At 54.5% G+C, this 21,164-nt stretch overlaps 1 protein-coding gene across 4 annotated transcripts in view; it reads right to left on the bottom strand.

Annotated features, from left to right (window-relative positions):
- The window catches only part of MLPH (melanophilin), a 43,792-nt gene extending 22,656 nt beyond the window's left edge, over nt 1-21,136 (bottom strand). For 2 of the 4 annotated variants that reach the window (XM_045481857.1, XM_045481858.1), the window contains exons 1-4: nt 20,898-21,136; nt 16,571-16,701; nt 2,382-2,603; nt 2,142-2,254 (exon numbers count right to left, since the gene is read on the bottom strand). In XM_045481857.1, coding sequence (XP_045337813.1) covers nt 2,142-2,254; nt 2,382-2,603; nt 16,571-16,680 — 445 coding nt within the window. In that variant the 5' untranslated portion in view covers nt 16,681-16,701; nt 20,898-21,136. The remainder of the gene's footprint in view (nt 1-2,141; nt 2,255-2,381; nt 2,604-16,570; nt 16,702-20,897) is intronic. The other 2 variants (XM_045481854.1, XM_045481855.1) reach the window with 1 other exon arrangement.
- Nucleotides 21,137-21,164: the final 28 nt, after the last annotated feature.

The following is a 21,164-nucleotide window of genomic DNA, read 5'->3' as shown; positions in this document are numbered from 1 at the left end:
GCCACTGGGAGCCGGGGTTCCTGTTGCCCCACAGCGCCACCTGGTGGCCCTCGGTGGTGACTACTTAGAAACTGGCAGGTTACTTGGGGTGTTGGCTCCAGCAGCTGGGGACGCTGGCGGGGCATCAGAATCCCCACAGCCTTTCACACAACACAGATTCCTGAGCCCACCCGGCCCCTGGAAATCCGCACCTCTCAGGGTGAGGCCAGGTCCCCAGGGGTTCTAACGCGGTGGCCTGCGGTTTCCTCTGTGAGCAGGGCCGCCTCTGGGCTTGAGGGTCTCAAATGCTTTGCAGTGTGGCTTTCGGCCCTGCTTCCTGTGGTTCTCACCCGTGAGCCCTGTCAACCTCCTTCACCTGCCAAGCCGGCCCCTGGCTGGCCAAGGGGGCATGGGGTCATGGGCTTTACTGATGGGCTCCAGCCTGAGACACAGATACCGCCTTGAGAAGCAGTGGGAGGGCAGAGGGAGATGAGGAAGGGCCTTCAAGGATTGGGCACCTTCCTGTGCCACCTCGGTCACATCTGTTGTCTCGGCATAGTTATCCAGAAAGTCTCCTTTTACTCATTAAAATGTTCTTATTTGAATGATTTATCATATGCCTCCCTCCCCAAGAAGCCCCCTCACCCCACGGTCCACTGTTCCAGGTGCTACAAGTCATTCCGAGTGAGGGTGCCTCGGGGTGGTCCCCGTCCTAAATTCAGGAGTGTGCTAAGATGCCTCAGAAACACCTCAGTGGACGCCCAAGCCCTCTGGGGGTGGCTGTGCCCAACTTCAGGTCCTGCCTACCAGCGTGGGGCTTTATAGGACACAGGCACAAGTAAGACCTCTCCCCAGAAGGCCTGGGAGGAGACACCTCCAATCCAAGCAGCACAGAACCTGCCCCCGATGTGCCTCCTGCCCTAGGGCCCTTGCCTCACGGTCCCCCAGATGGAGATATTCAAGACGCCCAGCCTTCCCCCACCCCCACCCCCAGCCTGGTGAGCTCTCCCAGCCTGAAGCCTTGGCCAGGCTTAATGGCAGAGCCTGGGATTCAAGTGGCAGCGAATGACAGCGACAAGGCACGCTCCCTGCAAACACCGCTTAATTATCTCCGCTCAAGTTCAACTTCCAAACTTCAACCTTCCCCTGAAATGATCTCCCTTTCCAAACACCTTAAAGGTGGACAAGACAGGTGAACATACCTGTCAGGTTTGGTGTAAGATCACAGTATGGATTTCAAGTTCATTATGAAATAATACTTTGGGGGGGGGGCCTGGGGGGCTCCATTGGTTAAGCATCCGACTTCAGCTCAGGTCACGATCTCGCAGTTTGTGAGTTTGAGCCCTGTGTCTGGCCCTGTGCTGACAGCTCGGAGCCTGGAGCCTGCTTCGGATGCTGTGTCTCCCTCTCTCTCTGCCCTTCCCTGCTTGTTCTCTCTCTCTCTCTCTCAAAAATAAATAAACATTAAAAAAATTATTAAAAAGAAATGGGACTTCCAGGTGCCTGGGTAGCTCAATCAGTTAATCATCTGACTTCGGCTCAAGTCATGATCTCCCTGTTCCCAAGTTCAAGCCCCATGTGGGGCTCTGTGCTGACAGGTCAAGCGTGGAGCCTGCTTCGGATTCTGTGTCTCCCCCTCTCATGCTCTGTCTCTCTCTGTCTCAGAAATAAATAAACGTTAAAAAAAAATGAAATAAATACTTGGATTCAAAATATGAAAACACACCATTGAGTTAGGACTAATTTCTTTAAGTCTTGATAAACACCCAACTCCCAGGGAATGTGTGTGGAAAGAGGGAGTCTCGGCCCCAAACCAGACGCCCAGGGAGGAGGGGTCTGGAGAACACAAGTGCCTTATTATTCGATTAGCCACTGAGGTTCAGAATCTTTGGCTCTGAGTTCTCAACCTGCTAGGAAGCACTGGAAAAATATGACTTCAAAGAGTGGGGGGGTGTGAATAGCATGCAGGACTTCCCAAGGGGCCAGGCCAGGGGGGTGCAGAAGTTTGCACCACATGAAAAGCAGCCAGTTTCACAGAAAATACCCGAAATGCACGGACAGGTGCACAGACACACATTCCAAAGGATCTGCTGGGTCCGGAAACATTACAACACGCCTGGGAACAGAAAAAAGCCCCCCCCCGAGACAGGTACACTCCTCACCTCCACCCTGCAGCCGCCCGCACAGGGACCGGATCACTTTGGCACTCCCGAACCGCTTGAAGCGGGCTCTCAGGTGCCCGTAGTACCACTCCAGTGAGCCCATCTTCACAACCCTGCGGACACACGGAGCTCAGGCCCACGGCCCTGCCCACCCTTCCTTCGGCCAGCCCCTCTGAGGGGACGTGTCGGGCCGTGAAACCCACAGGGTCACCTGGACCCCAGGCACCCGCCCCGGCTCACCTGGCCAGGTGGCAGGGGTCACAGAGCCAGCCCTCCTCCTCCGGGTGGGCGTGGCTACAGTCTTGGCAGGTGAAGAGGTGACACTCCAGGCATTGCCTCTTGGGGGCCTCGAGGGGCCGGTAGGGCTGCAGGCAGCGGGCGCAGTGGGTCTCATTCAGGTGGGCCGCATCTGAGAGCAGCTCCCTCTGGGAGCTCTCTTTCTTAATCCTGTCCTTCAATCCCCTAAGGAAGATATCAGACACAAGAACTACATTAGACACCTTGTCCTTGCAACAGGTTTTACACGCCTGCACGCGTGTGTGTGCAAACACACACACACACACACACACACACACACACACGGGAACTTTCTCATACGCAGAGAAAAGTGACCCCAACTCGGGTAAAGGCACCCACGGGCAGCCTTTACTCTCTGCCGTGGGAGCTCCACGCTCCCACTCTCTCCCGACGGGGGAGCCCAGCAGGCCGGGTTCACACATGTGCAGTCTGAGTAGGCTGGAATCGAAACACCTGACTCTTAAAGAAATGAAACCGCATTTAAACATATCTGTGACTGTTCACAGTTGTACAAATTTTCAGGCTGCGCACCCGTGACTTTCATCCAGTGCCAAAGGGCCAAGAACCATAAAGGCTCGGGATCACAGGCTGGGACAGCTGTCACCTGCCCGCGCAACCTCTCACAACTCATAACGGAAAGATGGACAGGAGGTCCTGAACTCCAGGTTTGAGCTGGGGCCCGCGGAGCCTGGAGCTTTTCTGCTGCACAGCATGCAGCTCAGAGACCGTGTTCGGGCTCCCTGCTTCACCGGACGACGGTGAGCCTGCAGTCATCACCACTGGGTGTCCAGCCTTCCTGGGAGGGGGCGAGGTTGGTGGCTTTGGGGAGCCCCGCAGGGCCAGGGGGAGTCCTGGGAGTGTAGCCGGTCAGGCCACGCGGTTACTTAGAACCAACCTGTCACACAGGCTAAGAGGAGGCTAGAGAAGAGAGAAAAATCCAAGCGGTTCACAGCAGAAGCCACAGAGAAGGCAGAGATCAAGCTCATCAGGGGGGCGAGGCTGGCGCTCCTCTCCGTGAGGGCCTGGCCGCTCACACCTACTCTGTGTGCCGGCCCGACCTGATGGCCGGTCACACCTGCTCCACACGCCAGCCTGAGCTAATGGCCCTGCGTGGAGGACACCACCAGGTAAGTGGGGGTTGGGCTGTGACCCTACTGAGAAAGTGACAGGTCACTGCACTCTCCCTAGGAGGTCACACAGGGTTCTGGGGGCCAAGCCAGGAGGGATCCCTCGCAAGCAGTTTTGGGTGTCTTCTAGCAGGGAAGCAAGTGGAGCTGACCCCCCACAGAGCAAGGCTGACGTGGCCTGGTTTGCACAGTGTCCGTGGCGGGAACCATCCAGCACCACGGGGTCCTGGGAACACCACAGTTCTCCCAGACCTTTCTGGTGAGCTTGCCCAAACTGAACGGACTGGAAGATGTACACATGCCTTTTGTTCTGGATTTCGGAGAATGTCTGCCAAAGGCGGTATTTCTAGCTTTAGATGCGATCAAACCGATCCACTCTTAGCGACAAAAACCAGACCCTGGGTGCCACGGTCTTGTGAGAACGCTGCACCCGTGGTTTCTGGTGGGGTCGCCCCAGGGCCGGTGGAGATGAAGGACAAGGCAGCGGCCCCAAGAGGCCCTGGGACACCACTTCCCGCGTTGAGTGACACGGACTGCGCTTCGCCGATTTCCCTCTCCCCACTCTCCGTTCAAACACTCTGGAAGACAGGCACACACACGAAACTCCTGTGTCAGCTTGGAAAACCAAGAGAGCATGGCCGAGCGCTGGTGGCATCCAGGGTGGGTGATGGCATCCACCGACCACGGTCCAGACACAGCTGCGTCGACAAGGTAGACTTTGCCTCACAGAGACAAGTACAGGCACCTGACACCAGGAGGGGAGGGCCAACCCTCCTCCACTTCTACTTGGACTATATCTGCATCAGTCAGAAAATCTAGAGGCCCCCCTGTGTCCCTCTCCTACTGACTGCCCGTCATTCTCTATCCAGGCAGAACTACCTCCCAGCACGGCAGGAAGAAAGATGAGGACATGTGAGGCACCGCGCGTCCCAGGATGCAAAGTCCCCTGAAATAAGAGCCCCAGGGGTGGTGGCTGGAGACAGACAGTGCCAACTATGGGGGAAGGGACAATTATACTCTGCCTCAGCTTCTCTAAAACATAACTTCTCTTCTTCATAGCTGGACAGCAGGAAAGGAGAGAAGGGGAGAGCCCAGGCTGGTCCAGCACAGTGACCCCAGCTGGCTCCTGCCGGCTGCAGGGCAATCACCCTGACCCGGAGCTGCACAGGGAGGAGGTGGGCGGGGCCAGGCCAAAGCACACAGGATGCTCGTTGCAAACAGGGGGTTGACCAAGATGTCCTTCCACTACGGGTGCCTCGGCGGACGTGAGTCTAAGTCACCGTCAGGAAGAAAAGACACCCTGAGTGCGACTGTCGGAAACAGAAGACAACTTGAAACAAGTGTGTTTGGCACGTTCACTGGGATTGAGAGAGAGGAGGGGATAAAGAAAGAACCAGGCTGAGATGGAAAGACCACAGGCTACGTTCACCGAGGTGGAGAAGAGACGGCCCAAATAAAGATGGGAAGGAATGAAGGGTGACAGTGGGGAGGAAGACGGGCAGAATTACCACCAGAGCTTACGAAGTCCAAAGATTTAGACCGGTGGCCCTCAAGGCGGGGTCCGGGAGCCTCTGGAAGTACCCAAGACCCTTTCAAAGGGTTCACAAGGCCAAAATTATTTTAGTAATGATGCTGAAATGCTATTCCTCTTGTTTGCTCTCTGATGCCTGCAGTGGCGGTAGAAAAGCGATGATGGCCAAACAGCTAGGACCTCAGCACGAGTCAAGGCAGAGGGACAAACTGTACAAATTGCCATTCCAGTCTTTGTCACGGAAGTAAAGGAGAGCATGTCTTTGATGAAGTGTGTCCTGATGAAAGGCAGGTGCTCGATGCTACAATGACAGGTATTCAACTAATTACACCTTGACCCTTGAGCACGTGTCTTTTTAATATTCTGCATGAATGGAGAGACGGGACGCACACACAGGAAGCGTTGCTGCTACATCCTGGAACACCACCAAGGTCCTGATGAGGGGAAGCAGGCAGTTGCCGGACTTCCAACGGGAGCTAGAAGCTTTCTTCACGGGACATCACTTTTACTTAAGAGAACAAATGAAAGAGAAACTATTCCGACTTGGGCGTTCGCCAGACATTTTCTTAGGAATGAACAGAGGGAGCCCGTCACCTCGAGGAGACAAGTGACAGTCTTTGTGGCCAATGACAAAATTCAAGCTTTCAAGCACAAAGAAGGATCTTGGGAGATTTATGTCTGCCGCCATGAGTTTGATGGTGTCCAACGCTCATGTTTATTTATTTATTTATTTATTTATTTATTTATTTTTGCTAATGTTTTTTTAGAGGTTGCTGATGACATCAGTGGTGACAGAGTCAATGTGATTCCTTCGGGTATATAATGAAATGTGTCACCAGAAGCTGCATAGTGTGCAACAAAACTACACATGGATAAAAGATTCACTTTGAGTGCAAGACAGATCAATGGATTTTACTGTAAAAGGGAGGGAAAAGTTCACTGATATGGTTTCAGATTCCACCGTGCAACCTCCTTTAAGAAATTACTAGTTGTGGGGCTCCTGGGTGGCTCAGTCAGCTGAGCGTCCGACTTCGGCTCAGGTCATGATCTCGTGGTTCGCGGGTTTGAGGCCCGTGTCGGGCTCTGTGCTGACAGCTTAGACCCTGGAACCTGCTTCTGATTCTGTGTCTCCCTCTCTCTCTGCCCCTCTGCTATTCTCTCTCTCAAAAATAAATAAACCTTAAAAATTTTTTTTAAAAATTACCCATTTGTTGTGTTTCCATGTAGAATCAAAACACAATGTTCATAATCATCTGGCTATTGAAACACCCCTCTTTTTTCCAACTATACATTTGGAGGAGGCCAGATTTTCTTCAAATTCCTCAGCCAAGACAACATACTACAAAGCACTGAAAACAGAAGCAGATATGAGAATCCAACCATCTCCTTTTACACCAGACACTGAGGGATTTCCAAAAATATAGAACATGCCAGGGGCACCTGGGTGGCTCAGTCGGTTGAGCGTCCGACTTCGGCTCAGGTCATGATCTCACGGCTGGTGGGTTCAAGCCCCACACTGGGCTCTGTGCTGACAGCTCAGAGCCTGGAGCCTGTTTCAGATTCTGTGTCTCCCTCTTTCTCTGCCCCGCCCCACTCATGCTCTCTCTCTCTCTCTCTCTCTCAAAAAATAAACATTAAAAAAAATTTTAAAAATATAGAACGTGCCAGACTTCTCATTTGCTATGGAAGAAGTTATTGTTCATAAAAATGTTATTTATGTTAACACATACGGGGTTTACTGTTGTTATTTAAGCGAATGAATGAATATTTTTTAAATGTCTGGTTTCAATTTCTGATAGGGTAAATATTGACATGAATAACCCACATGAACAGAAGCTCTTGGGGGTTTCTCTATAATTTAAGAATGTAAAGGGGACCCTGAGGCCAAAATACTTGAGAACGGCGGGCTTGGAAGCAAGTTTGCTGCCCCAGACGCAGAGAAAAGGGCTAAAGGGACGGGAACGAGGAGGAGGAGGGCAGAGGTGGAAACAGGGACGGATGGAGGGGGAGATTAGCAGAGGGGTGTCTGGGGACCAGAAGCCCACAGCCGACTTCCAGCCCCCTCTGAGACACCAACGTCAAGTGCTCTCTGCAAGACAGGCTGAGGGTCCTCTGAGGACAAGGTGGAGGGGTGGGGGGGTCTGGTGCAAGGAAAGCCCTTTCAAGACAGGGCAGGGCAGGGCAGTCCCCTCTTGGCAATGACCGGGCGTGGAAGGGAGAAGGGCTGGAGGTGACGCCAAGAGGTCAGCACTATCTGTCCTTGCTCTCCTCCTCTCAGGGGGAGTCCGGAGGGGAGCGTGGTGGAAATGTGTGAGTACCGGGGACAGCCAGGACCCAGGGGCTGGTGGTGCGCCCTCCAGGTCCGCTAGGGAGGATCACACTGTGGCCACAGCACCAACGTCCCACAGCAGCCACTGAAAGAGGGATGGGCTCGGACCAGTGCTCTGCTCTCTGCCTCTTGGGCCGGGCGGTCCTTAGCCTGTGTCCCTGCAGGGTGGCACGAGGTGCCGAGGGACCAGGGGACTGGCAGTCTGGGGGCTGGGGCGGAGAGGGGTTGATAGCTGGGATCGGGGATCTCAGCAGCGGGTGCCAGCCGTGCCCGACGCTGGGACAATTCACACACGAGTGATGGTCCCGATCCTGGAAGCAGACCTGACCCTCCGCTCCGTCACAAGGACCAGCAAGGAGCCAGGAGACAGTGGGCGGAGTCGAGACCCCAGCAGCGCTGTCACCCTGGGGGCCAGGAGCCGCTCCCCCCACACCCACCGCTGCCCTGGCCACAAGCAGGGGCTGTGGGGATGCGGGACTCGGAAGGAGAGACGAGTCCCAGGGGTGACCCTAAGAATGGGGCGCGGGGGCCCGAAGGCACCATTGAGTCGCAGACTCAAGAGGCGAAATTCTTGAAGGTATGGCGCCCAAACGCAGCGTGACCGTCCCGCACAACTGAGGAAAGAGACCGTGTCGTGCAACGGTAACTGAAGAGCGGACACGGGGCTCTAAAGTCCCGATTATGGGAAGGAGTATCGGGAATGATAGGGAACGAGAACAGAAACTTGCTAACGTCCCATGCAGTCCTCGGAAGAGAGCGGCCACAGGACGACCAACAGGACGAGGAGGAAATCCTTGAGGCTGCGTGAGCCACGGGCCCCGAGTGTCACGGGAGTCTCGGCAGTGGTCTTGGTCGGTCTGGGGTGCCAGGGGGCCCGGCTGGGGGCACACTTCACGTTCCTTGGTGGCAGTATCTCCAAAGCGAGCCACGAAAGCTCACGTCTCACGCAGGGAGAACTTTCAGAGAGAATCTCAGGAGCCCTGGTCTGTTTGCGGAAACAGCAATCCACAACCCCACCTGTTTGCCTTCCTGGGGAAGGTTCGCAGGCCTAATATTTGATTTTCGGGCTGTGCCCTTTGAAACAGGGTGTTCTATTTAGGTAAGCTCCGTCCTCACCCAGGGGCATGAGTCACTGTGCTGAGCACTCTTGTGCCCCCAGGGCTTTCGGATTACCCAACCCTTCCCACCCCGGACACAGCTGCGAGGCCACCCCGGGCGGATCTGCGGGAAGGTCCTCATAGGAGCACAGCAGACAGCAGGCTCTCCGGCAGGGAGTGCGGGCTCCGGATGCCACACGCAGACTCGCCATCCTCTCCCCTGCGCGCATCCGTGGGGTCCAGGACGCGGGTGTCCACAGGACTGGCTCTTCCCCAGATGGAGCGAGCGAAAGAGTGGGGCCACTACCTGGAGGTTTACGTGGGTGCTACTCTGTACTGATGCGACATCAAAAAATAACTTGTATCTTTCCTGTAGCTAACGTTCTCAACACCCGAGCAACGAGAACAAACGGCGAACACGGAGAGGACCGATGGTACAGACCGACACCCAGCAAGACGTCCCCTCCCCCCAATATTTCCATGGCTAAAGACTCCTGAACATTCTTCACAGCCGGGAGACCTGGCCCATTCCAATGTCCTCCCCTGCGAACGGGGATAACAGTAAGAGCCACATGGCAGGCTTGTCCAGGGAGTAACTGATGTAACTCAGTGCACATTCATAATGATCCGTGCACAAAGACAGCTTTTGAGTCTTTCCGTGGTCAGGTACTGTGCTGGGCGCTAGTGACAAAATAGAGCCCTCCCTGGGCTGAGACATGGGTGGGGAGGCCAACTCTAACTCAACAAGTACGTGACTCATATGGATTCAGACCGGCCCTAAGTGCTGTGGAGGGAGATCCAGGAGGCTACACAGAAAGAAGTGGCACTGGGAGGGTGGTGGCTATTTTAGAAAGGGCAATCCGGGGAGGCCTCTCTGAGGAGGTGACATCGGAGAAGGGACGTGAAGGAGGCAGCAATAGGAGGAAAGGAGCTTCCTGGGGGGCCACAGAGAGAAAGACAACAGGGCAGGGAGGGCGGAGGGGAGACGTCCAGCAGAGGTGGTGTGGCATGAACTGGGTTGGCCGTGTGGCTGGTGAGCCACAGCTGGGATTTATCTTGAGGGCTGAGCCAACAGGGCTTGCTGAGGCACGGAATGTGGGACGAGGGGAAGGAGCCAACCGTGATCCCTGGGCACCGGACCTCAGCAACCAGGCTGTTTCCGAGATGGGGAAGTGGGGGCCTTGGGTGAATCGAGACCTGCCTTAGGCACGCTGGATTAGAGATGCTGGTTAGACCCCCGGCCAAGGTGCTCAGTGGGCATTCGTCCCCATGTGTCACAGGTTCAGAGGCAAGTTCTCGGCTGAGGGCATCACTTCAGGACTTGTTGTCTAGACCTGCCCTGTCCAATATGGCAGCCACTAGGCACGTGTGGCTATTTTAGTTACAATGAAAAAAAGAAAGACAAAGCTGGTTCCCCGGTTGCACGAGCCCATTTCAAGTGCTTAACAGGTGCGGAGGCTGGAGTGCAGAGGGAGTCCAGCGGCTCATTCTGCGGGACAGTGCTGGTCTAGAGGGCATTAGAGCCACAGTGCAGTGAAGACCACTCCGGGAGCGAGTGTGCACAGAGGTGAGAAGGGGTGGGGGCCCTGGACCCTCTGAAAGTGAATACTGGGGGGTCCAGGAAGATCAGCAAAGGAAACAGAAGGGGCTGGACCCCACGACACGAGTGGGCAGCAAGAAAAAGCTCAGTGGGTACGGAGCCTCCGTTACTGCTAGACTTTTCTATGCATTTTTTAAAAAGTGAAATGTCAGGGAGCCTGGGTGGCTCAGTCAGTTAAGTGTCCAACTTGTGATTTCGGCTCAGGTCACGATCTCACGGTTCATGGGTTCGAGCCCCGTGTCGGGCTCTGTGCTGACAGCTCAAAGCCTGGAGCCTGCTTCAGATTCGGTGTCTCCTTCTCTCTCTGTCCCTCCCCTGCTCGGGCGTTCTCTCCCTCTCTTTCTCTCTCTCTCAAATAAACAAACATTAAAATAAAAAAAAAAAAATCACGATATGCTTTTTCCACATAACCAAAGCTTATAATTTTGGACATTCGGGTCTTAGTTCTTGGCTCTTATGATCCTTGCTGTGAGGAATAGCGTCTCCTAATTCTTTCTGTAGGATGACTTTTCGCAGGTTCAAAGGGTGAACACACATTTAGGGCTTTTGCTACGTGATGCCAGCCAGACTGGCCTCTGCAAAGGTCAACTTTATCCCTCTCTTTGTGCATTTGCCTGAACCCTTTAGCCAGGCTGCAGACTGGGAGTCTCATTCATCTTTGGAAATATGTGAAAACAATATATTTTGTTTAGTTTGTATTTCTATCGTCATGCTTTTAGCTATTGCTTTGTGTTTATTGGTTACGCATTTTTTAGCTGGTGAATTTCCTGTTCGTATTCTTTTCCTATTTCATTGGGCTCTTCATGGCTTTCTAATTTGGAAAACTTATGTATCTTTCTGATATTGTGAAGCTCCTTATACATCAAGGATATGAATCGTCGCCATTTCTGTTAAATTGTTTCTTCTAACTTTTTTTTTTTTTTTTTTTTTTTTGGGACAGAGAGAGACAGAGCATGAACGGGGGAGGGGCAGAGAGAGAGGGAGACACAGAATCGGAAGCAGGCTCCAGGCTCCGAGCCATCAGCCCAGAGCCCGACCCGGGGCTCGAACTCACGGACCGTGAGATCGTGACCTGGCTGAAGTCGGGCGCTTAACCGACTGCGCCACCCAGGCGCCCCTCTTCTAACTTTTTAAACATTAAAATTTTCAAAAAATTTTTTTCTTTTAAAATTCACATATATATAATGCATACATTTACTTAATCGATACTAAGTTCATAGACCAATACTAAGTTCATATTTACCTCTATTCTGTTCCAGGAATCTTCATAGTTGCGTGTTTTATATTTTTAACAAATCAATTACAAATCTCACGGAGGTTAAACCTCGCCCGTGGTCAACTGTCCCTAAAGTAACCTTTCCCACTGCTACAAAATGTTACCTTTACTGTACTAGAAATTGTTACACATACTTTGCTGTGTTTTAGACCTTTCCATGTTGTTTCCTTGATGACAGCCATGGAGAACCGATTTATTTTCATTACTGTAGCACTGAAATAAATTATCTCACGGAACAAGGTCCTTCTTACTATTTTTACGTCCTTGTTCCTCCATACCATTTTCTCACGTTCCCCAACCTGCCGCGGGGATTTGACTGGGGTTACAATTCACTGATTCCTCTGCAGTATGATGCTTGCGCCACTTAGAATGTATGGTATCACTTGCTATTTATTTGAAATTTTTGTATGCTGCTCAATAATGTTTTGTGCTACTCGTCATACCGCATTTGCACATTTCTGATACGTATATCTCTAGGTACCTCATGTTTTTATCGTAAATAGAATTTTTTCTATATATTTTCTTATTATTTTTGGTGTCTAAGAGGGGGACACCGATTTTCTTCTACATTCTTTTGTAATTAGGCAGGCTACTAAATTCTCTTTTTTCTTTGTCTTTCAGAGAACTTGGGTTTTCACATCTGTAGATAATAGCTCTGTTTTGCTATCTTCTCTAATCGCATTGGCTAGCATATCAACAACAATGATAAATTAGTGGTGATGAGTGGTGCCGACAGAAATCCTTTTCTTGTTTCTAACATTAATCTATCCTGATGGCTATTCTTTGGGGGATATTTTTATCATGTTAAGAAAGAATTTTTATTTCCACTTTACTAATTAAAAAAAAAAAAAATGATTGGAAAGAGCACACTACCAAACACTGCTCGGTGGCACTGAGATAACTCTAAGTTTTGTCTCCCTGACAGTCATGAAGGCTCAGGGCCCAAGCCCTGCCCCAGGTGGCAGACTTAGCATAAGGGGGGCCATTGTCTCACACCAGCGTCCGCCATGTTTGAAGGCTCAAAGTTCATCCACAGGAAGACACACATCCTCGTTATAGCCCAACGCTGAGGACTCGATGGTAGGAAACAGGTAGTATGTGAAATCTATCCTAAAGCACCTTTCTGATGCCAATGGTGTGAACACCCTGATTTTGTATATCTTTGAATTTCCCACTCTTTGGGGTGCAGCAGCACGTCCTGAAGGGAAGCCAGGAATAACATGACACCCTCACCCTGTATGGTAAACATGGCCCTCCCCAGTCCCTGGTCCCACACGCCACCCTCAGGGGGCGACTTCTGTGTGCCTGGGGCTAAGTCAAAGATGGCGTGGCCTCCACCTTCCTTCTAGTCGATTCAGAGGGAAGCCATCTGTGTCGTCTATCTGGAAGGCCACCTCAGGAGCTTCGGGCTGAGGCAGCGGCCAAAATCCTTCACCCCTTGCCTCTCACAGCTGGGACGGGCTCTGTCTTCCCCACGGGGCTGTGAGTGTCCTCACCACAGGCTGGGGAGGGTCAGGCCCAGCGAGGGACCAGGGGCTTCAGTGTTTGGGGGATACTCTACTACCTGTGGGTGTTACTGAAACCAGTCTCACAGCCACGTGGACTTCGTCCTCCCCGTATCGGGGATCTTCAGCCAGGCCCTGCCCCAGCATCCTCTACAACGGGTTGGTACTCTCACGTCTGGGGACGGGTCTGCCTGGCACGCGTTTCCATCAACTTGTAAATATTGAAAGAAATATTCCTGCTGTTGTCTTCAAATTGGTCTATTCGGTGGACTGCTTGTTTAGCAAAGCGCCCCTTGGCAGGTCTGCTCCTGGGGAATCAGGCCCACACACTGTGCCCACCTGAGGCACATTCAGGGCAGGAGAATTCTTTCCCTTTAGCGAACATGCCTGTTTCTTGGTTTCATAATTCTTCCCCCATGGGCTCTGTTCTGTCAGCCCCTGTGGCGGGTTCCTCCAGCTCTGCCGTCCGTCCAGCCGGCATCTCTTTGGGAGAATGGCAAAGACATCAGAAAGCCATCTGAGCGACCCCCGAGCTGCCACCCACCTGGTGGTCATTGGAGGACTGGTTTCTCAGCTCAGCCCAGGACTGATTGACAGATCAGAGAACCGGAGTGAGGCACGTTAGCTAACGGCTCTGTAGAACGAGTCCTGGCGTCGGGAACCCAGAGTGTTTATGCTATGCTGCTTGTAGCATTTCTAAGCAGAATTGCCCGTCTGGGCAGAACTCGAGCCCATGGGTTCTGACCTCATGGTGCTCATCACGTCTACCTGCCTCGAGACCTCGCGCCTGGGTCCTGCGGCACCCCGGGGTCAGGGGACACTGGAGGAAAGGTTCCTCACAGACAGAAGCAGCTTTACTCTTTGTGGCATGTTTAACAATGCTGTGAACATCCTGCTTTTGTATTAACATCCTAATTTTGTATTTGAGGCAAAACCATCAAATATGATAAGAAATGTAAAAACCCTTCCCTCCCTGCACCCCCTGAAACGACTCTTTACTTCCCAAATGTGATCACCTGCTAGATCTGGCCATGGTAGTGCCATTTGGGCATCCCTGCCCTTGACCTAATGTTACTCGGACACAAACGTTCCACACCGCTGCATGCTTGCATTTCTGGGAGAGACACAACCTCCCACTGCATTAACGTTCCCCGTACAACCTCTCCCTGTCTGATGTCTGATGGGGGATGTTTAAGAAGCCCGTCCCCAACCACAAGGCAGACGGAGTAGACACGGCAGAACGGGCCAATCCCCCAACACGCCCTGCCTCCCACTTCCCACCCTGGCCCTTTCTGAGCAGACGGCTTTGGGCACCTCCTGACGAGGAGACAGGAGGTTGCCCTGACCATAACTGGCCCGGGGACCTGGCCTGAGCTACAGGCTGTGCACCGGAGAGGGGGTGACACAGCCCACATGCTTGTAGGAGCCTTCTGGTTCCGACAGTGTGGAGAGGTCCCCGGGCCCGTTTCCTCTTTGCAATGCGAAATGACCAAAGGAGTAGGAAGATAAGGAAGGACGGACGTCAGAAGGGACTCACCTTCATGCAAGAAACACAGGGACTTCTGCAAAACCCACCTCAGCGGTCTAGATGAAGGAGGAGCTGCCCAGCTCATGGGTCTCTGGGAAAGGGGGTGCCTCTTGGGACCTGGCCCGCGGGGTCCTCCCTCTGCTTCCTGGGGAGCTGGGCTTCCCTCCTGTCCCATTTATCTGTGTTTCTGTATACATTTAAAATAAAAGTTGCCAACAGCTGAGCTGCCTGGAGGCAGCGTTTGGTCCCTCCCCGGGGAAGAGGGTGCTGTGAACGGGAAAGGCTGGGCTGGTTTTGCTGGCATAGGCATCGTGGGCCTCGGCAGAGCCAGGCGGCCGGGCTGGGGCAGGTGGGTGCAAAGCTCTGACCCCTGCTTGGTACTCGGAAGTCGGGTCAGGTCAAGGCCGGCTGTGGCCCCAGTGTCAGGTCTCATGTGGGTGGGTGAGCGGCTGACAATCCCTGGAGGCCAGCAGGGTGGAAGTGTCTTAGCGACAAAAGCCCAGGGGGTGACCCGGGAGCCCAGGGCAGGATGGAGGGCAGGGGGCTGCACAGAGAAACAGCTGGAAGCCTGGGCAGCACTGACCCGGACCCCTCCCCACAGACCCTGGGGGCGCCGATCAGAAACATGCTTGTTTCTGTTCGTGCCTTGTCTGTTTCTCGTGGCCTTTGTCCCGTGTCCGGACCTAGAGTTCCTCCCAGCCCCGGTCTGTCTCTGTCATCTCGGGGGCCCTGCCTTCCTCTCTGGATCCCCTCCTGCGGGGTCTCCTCCTGTCTGGTGCCTAAACACCGGGGGCAGCTGAATAATGCTTCTCCCGCATGAAAAATGTCACGTTCCTGGTTCCCAGGTGTAAACATGTCACTTCACATGGCAAAAGAGGCCATGCCAAGTTAAGGATCTTAGGCGGGAGGTTACCCTGGATTACCTGGGTGGGCCCTGTGTCGTCACGGGTCTGTATAAGGGACAGAGGGAGAAGGGGAGGAGAGCAGAGTCGGGGGCTGTGGAAGACGCCGTGATGAAGGTCCTGAAGACAGGCAGGGCTGGGGGGAGGGGGCTCGGGAAGCTGGAAAAAGCAAGGACACAGACTCTCCCCTGGAGCTTCTAGAAGGAACGTAAACCCGCCGACACCTTGACTGGAAGACTTCTGGCCTCCAGAACCACGGGACATTTGTGCATTTGAAGCCACTAGACTTGTGGCGACTGCAGCGGCCCCAGGAAACGGATACAAATATCATCTACCGGTGACAATGCCACCATCCCTTCTGGGCTCGTGGCCAGCATGCGTGGAGCCCTCTTGTCCGCTGGGCATCCGACAGGCAACCTAACCCCCGTGTCCGAACCCTCTCCTGGTTTCCCCCAGCCCTGCTCCACCTCGCTGCACCCTCCGGGTCACTCAGGCCACGAGTCGCCCTCGTCACCCCCACTTGCAGTCGTGGGCAGACGGGCTGGTTCTGCCCTTCCGGTACGTTTGGCCGCGTCCCGGGGGCCCACAGCTGGCAGGGCAGAAGCCGGCTCTCGTTGCGGCCTCGCCCCTGCCTGCACCCCTCTCTCAGACACGTTCTTACTCCCCCCTCGCCAGGAGTCCTTGCCCCCGTGTCTCCTCGACAGGCCTTCCAGCCACACGGACACCGGGAAAGTCTCGTAAGCAAGCACACAGCACACCTAAGCCTTAGAGGTGGGGGAGGAGTAGATAATGGCAGAGGGTGTTGGCTCAGTCCATGGCCACCCGTTGGGGGATGGGGTCCCCCCCCCAACACACTGGAAAGAAAGACAAACTCAGCCTCGATGCTAAAACCCCTCCAGCCTGACATCCGGGTGTTTCTGTATTTTATCACCTTCACCTCACCCTGCCACGGTTGAAGCATCTCCTGGCTCAGGAGACGGGACCCGAAGCTGGACCAGGATGAACTAAAAGTATCCAGGGCACAGTGGGATGCACCGGAATGCAGGCTGGGGAGTCGGATCCCCTCACTTTAATTATGAGGAAACTGAGCCCAGACAGCCGGACGTTTCCCAGCGTCCGGCTTCCCATCCGGTGTCCTGCCCCCCGAGCTCCCTGCTGTCTGCTCACCCCCAGCGTCCCGGGGAGGCCCCCCCATCCAGGGGACACCGGAGGGACGGGCTCGGCCTCATACACTCACCCCAGCCTTTCCTCTTCTTTCCTTCTCAGATCAAAGTCCCGCTGAACCACTTCCCAGATGTGCTTGGCCTCGTCGTCCGTGAGCTTGGAAAGATCCAGTTTTTTCCCCATCTCTGCCTGTCAGGATCACACCTGGAATAAGACAGGATAGAAATGGACTCTGATTTGTTTCACAGGGGGTTAATTATGACACGTGACCATCACCCAAACAGCATCTAAAATGAAAATTTCCTCAGAGGTCCTATGGCGCTCAACTACAATATTCCCTGACTTGTGCCTTAAATTGGTGAAAAATAATTTACTAATTAAAAAAATGTTTTAACGTTTACTCATTTTTGAGAGACAGAGCGCAAGCGGAGAGGAGGACAGAGAGGGGGACGGAGAGGGGGACGGAGGGGGAGACACAGAATCCGAAGCAGGCTCCAGGCTCTGAGCTGTCAGCACAGAGCCCGACGCAGGGCTCGAACTCGTGAATTGCGAGAACATGACCTGAGCTGAAGTCAGACACTCAACCAACCGAGCCACCCAGGCACCCCAATTTCTTAAAATTTTTTTTGCACCAAACCCTCAGTATTTCCACCCTCAAGCACAATGCTGGCTGTGAATGGTGCATCCAGAAGTCGCCCTGATATGCCAGAGTCATTCAGACCATATTCACTTATGGTTGAATTTAGATTTTGGGCAAGAAAACGTGAAAACAAAATTCACTGCTGTTTCCCTAGAACCCATAGTTTCTGGTTTTTAAAAACCTGGATGAAAAAGTTCTTTTTTGATAGATGACTGAAGTTTATTCTTTTTTTTTTTTTTTTTTTTTTTTTTTTGCCATTTTTGGAAAAAAAATTGTATCATAAGAAGCACATTCATTGAAGCTCTGTTTTCAGAGCAGATGACAGGGCTGTGACTGTCAGCTGACTAGTTCCCACTCTGTCTCCTCTCTGAAGGGACACAATTCCGGGCTTCCTGGAAGACGGCGAGGGGTGAGGCAGCAAAGCAAAACAAAAGGAAACTAGCACGCTTTTCACACCTAAGTATCTTAGAGCATGGTCAGTGGCCGGTCAGCGGATGGATGGGAGGCCACCACTTAGACAAGAGCTGCCCCCTCAGCCCCAGAGGCTGGGGATGTGTCTCCCCCAGGCCCCCTTCCCCACCTGTTCCTTCTTTCCGAAGTTTCTTGCTCTAACGATGGCTTGGTTTCCCAGCTTGGATAGCAAAGATCACCAAGGTCGGGGGGACCAGATGCATGCTGGACCCAGTGGGTCTGGGCACCTGTGATGAGGGGGGTGCCTGCCGAGGGGGTCAGGCCTCAGGAGCAGCTGAGATGTGAACAGGGGAGACCAGCAGGCAGAGGGTGGCCGGTGGCCCCACCTGCTTCTACAGAAAGTGTGACCTAACACCTTCCAGAACGTGCCAGTCATGACCCTGAGTTATTAAGGGAAGTGACCTCTGTTCGCTATGCGGTGTTGACTAAAACCAGAGCTGATGTGATAACAGACTTTGAATAACATACACCCGGCATAGCTAAACCAACAACAGGTGCTTGGCTCCCAGTCCGACGTCACCTGAAAGATTTTACTCTGATGCTTACGTTCAGCTCGGACCCAGCTTCCAGGGGAGCTGGTGGGTGGGGGGGAGAGGGGTACAGGGAGGGGAGGGAAGGAAGACGAAGTCCCAAGTTCAGATTCGCCCGTAGGGAGGCAGTGGCGGTGGGGGGCGGGGGGGGTGGATCCCCAGGGGAGCGTGTTCCCAGCATGGCCAGGGATTGAGAGCCAGTGGCCCACGACACGGGTCTTTATCTACTGTGACCGAATCTTCCCATGTAGTGAATTAATGACATGGAGAGGCTTTTCATGCTTTTTGAAAACTATGTTTAAAAAGTTACCTTAAATTGAACGGAGGGTATGTTTGAGTTTAGTATTTAAAACGCACATCCCGGGGCGCCTGGGTGGCGTAGTCGGTTAAGCGCCGACTTCAGCCAGGTCACGATCTCGCGGTCCGTGAGTTCGAGCCCCGCGTCGGGCTCTGGGCTGATGGCTCAGAGCCTGGAGCCTGTTTCCGATTCTGTGTCTCCCTCTCTCTCTGCCCCTCCCCCGTTCATGCTCTGTCTCTCTCTGTCCCAAAAATAAATATAAATGTTAAAAAAAAAAAAAATGCACATCCCACAAGTCCCTGTCGTCCCGAGCACCCACCCTGGCTTGGCTCCGGCTGGGACACGGATGCGGGCTGTCCCTCAGCCAGACATAGCCACACCGTGGGACCCCCCCCCCCCCCCGCCGGGCTCATCGGAGGGGATGGCCTTTCAGCCAGCGATCTCCTCTCCCATCACTACACACCGTGCTGGCTCGCCCCGACCCCGATCTGCTCCCGGAACCCCTCCACCCGCAGCAGTCACGGGGAAGCATGAGGGCAGAAGGCTAACGCAGGGGCGGGGCGGTGGGGGGACCTCCCAGGGCACGTGTGTTGGGGCGGGCGGATTCCACCAGGCTCCTAGTTCTGTCTCAGAGCCGATCACTCCTGGTCACGAGGTTCCCAAAGGAAATGCTTTCAGTTTGGCCCGTCCCACTGCTCGGATTTAATCACAGTCTTAATCTCTGAGACCGTTAGCCCTCCCGAACCGGTTCGGAGTGACAGTGGAGAGAAGCCATTAGGGCAAGGAGGTTGACCAGTTGCAAAGACAGCGGAATGGGTCTTATAAAGTGGATACCCCAGATGCAGACCACTGAATTTCGATGGCGTGTCCATCTCTGTCTGCTAAAGAACTGAGTTCACGTTCTGGCCAAATCAAAGGGAAGTCCGGGCCGGGGTTCCGCCCACACGACACTTGGCTTGACCACCTCTGGGGTCAGCTGCCCTCGGAGCCTTGGAGCACAATGGCGATTGGGAGTGGTCACCCGCCTGAGCGAATAAAACTGGAAAGCAAGTCAAAGGTTCTCAGCAAATGCCCAGCTAACAAAGGCAGGAGTGCTCCCTGACTCACGGTCAAGGCTGAGCTGGTGCGTCTGCTGATAAAGGTGCAGGCACGTTCCTGAGCGCAGGTGGAGGTGCCCCCTCGGGGGCCCCGCGTGTTAACCTTGTCTGTCTCTCAGCACCACCCTCACGCTGGCTGGTGTCGTTACTCCCGCGGGCAGGACTTGCTGTCCATTTGCAGCCACCAAAGCCCCAGCCCTCGTCGGCTGCAAAGTGGCGCATTTCCATCCAGAAGCTTCCCCCGACCCCTGCTCCAGGGGCACCAGGCACAAGTTGCCCCAGCAGCAACCGCGCTGGGTGGCACTCTAGCTTTGCCTGCCCACCTGCCCGTCCTCTCTGCTGTCTCAGGCCCCTGGGAAGTCGTTGGCAATCCTCATGGATACCCAGACATGGGTTCTGCATGTCCGGCTGAAGCCTCAGATCTAGTGTCCACAGCAAGAACAGGTCCCAGGGCGAGGCTGTGGGAGAGGACAGGGCCAGGAGCCGGGAGCCGGCTTCCTGTCTCAGTTCAGGCACCAGCTGGCCTCCTCCCTGGGCCTCAGCTCTGTGGGCTCCACAGCCATGACCGGTGCCTGCCACGGGCTAGTGGGCCTCACCTCCCCCACAACCATTGCAACCTCTCAGAAGGAAAGATTTTTACAAAACACACCACATAGAAAAAGAAAATGTAAAAGCCCGACCCAACTGAAAATGGAGTTTTCAACATCTGCTTAAGGTTAATAGGAAACCGGGGTCCAAGTCTACGTAGGGAGCTCTAGCGGATTTCTACGGGAGGCTGAGCTCAGGCCAGGAGCTAATGTCCCATAGTGGGACCAGGGCCGGCTACACAATGTCCATCACCCACAGACCCTTCCCCACATCTCTGCAGCAGGTGGATCGGTGGTGGGGGTGGGTGAGGAGGGGGGCTGTTGGCAAACAGAAAGTGATTCGGTTGTGATAAAGCTGGGGCTTTGCAGGAGCCCAGAGGAAGGCCAGGACCCTTCTCCCATGGCGAAACATCACCCGGCTCTGTGCCCCCAAATAGGCACCGCACTGCAGAAGTCAGCTAGCCTCGGGCCCCTGGGCATCCAGCCTTGAGTCTCCTGGGCTGACCACAGCCTCAGCCCCACTGGCACGCGGACCCGTGGCAGGGCTCTGGGTGAAACCACTGTTTTGTCCAAAATGGGCTCCCTGAGAACCCAGGCCGGTCTGATCAGGGTGGAAAGGGAGCGCCCCCCCCCCCTCCCCTCACTAGCCGGGACAAAGACCTGGGAGCCGCTGGGGGCCGGTGGGGCTGCACACGTCACCGCGGACTCTCCCTACGCCCAGTCCCCAGTCCTGGGCGCCACACCGGCCTCCACATGCCCCCTTCTGACGGCACTCACCGGCTCCTTTCTAGGGGTGTGCAGGCCCTGGCCCGGCCCCCGGGGCTGCTCTTTCCGGTCCTCCGAGGGAAAAGAAGGCGACAAGGCAGGGTGTCGGGTCCGGGCACACTGGGGCGAGGCGGTATAGTCGGGGCCAGGCGCCGGGGCGTTGAGCGCAGGGGGCCAGGCAGGGCGCGGGGCGCCGGGCACGGGGCACCTGACCTGCAAGGGTGGCCGGGCTCGGACCACAGCCGGGTGGGGCCCGCCTGGGTCACGAGGGCCGAGCCC

The sequence above is a fragment of the Leopardus geoffroyi genome, chromosome C1 (genome assembly GCF_018350155.1).
Source record: "Leopardus geoffroyi isolate Oge1 chromosome C1, O.geoffroyi_Oge1_pat1.0, whole genome shotgun sequence".
In the NCBI taxonomy this organism is placed as follows: Eukaryota; Metazoa; Chordata; class Mammalia; order Carnivora; family Felidae; genus Leopardus; species Leopardus geoffroyi.
This window is presented reverse-complemented; position numbering and strand designations above follow the sequence as displayed.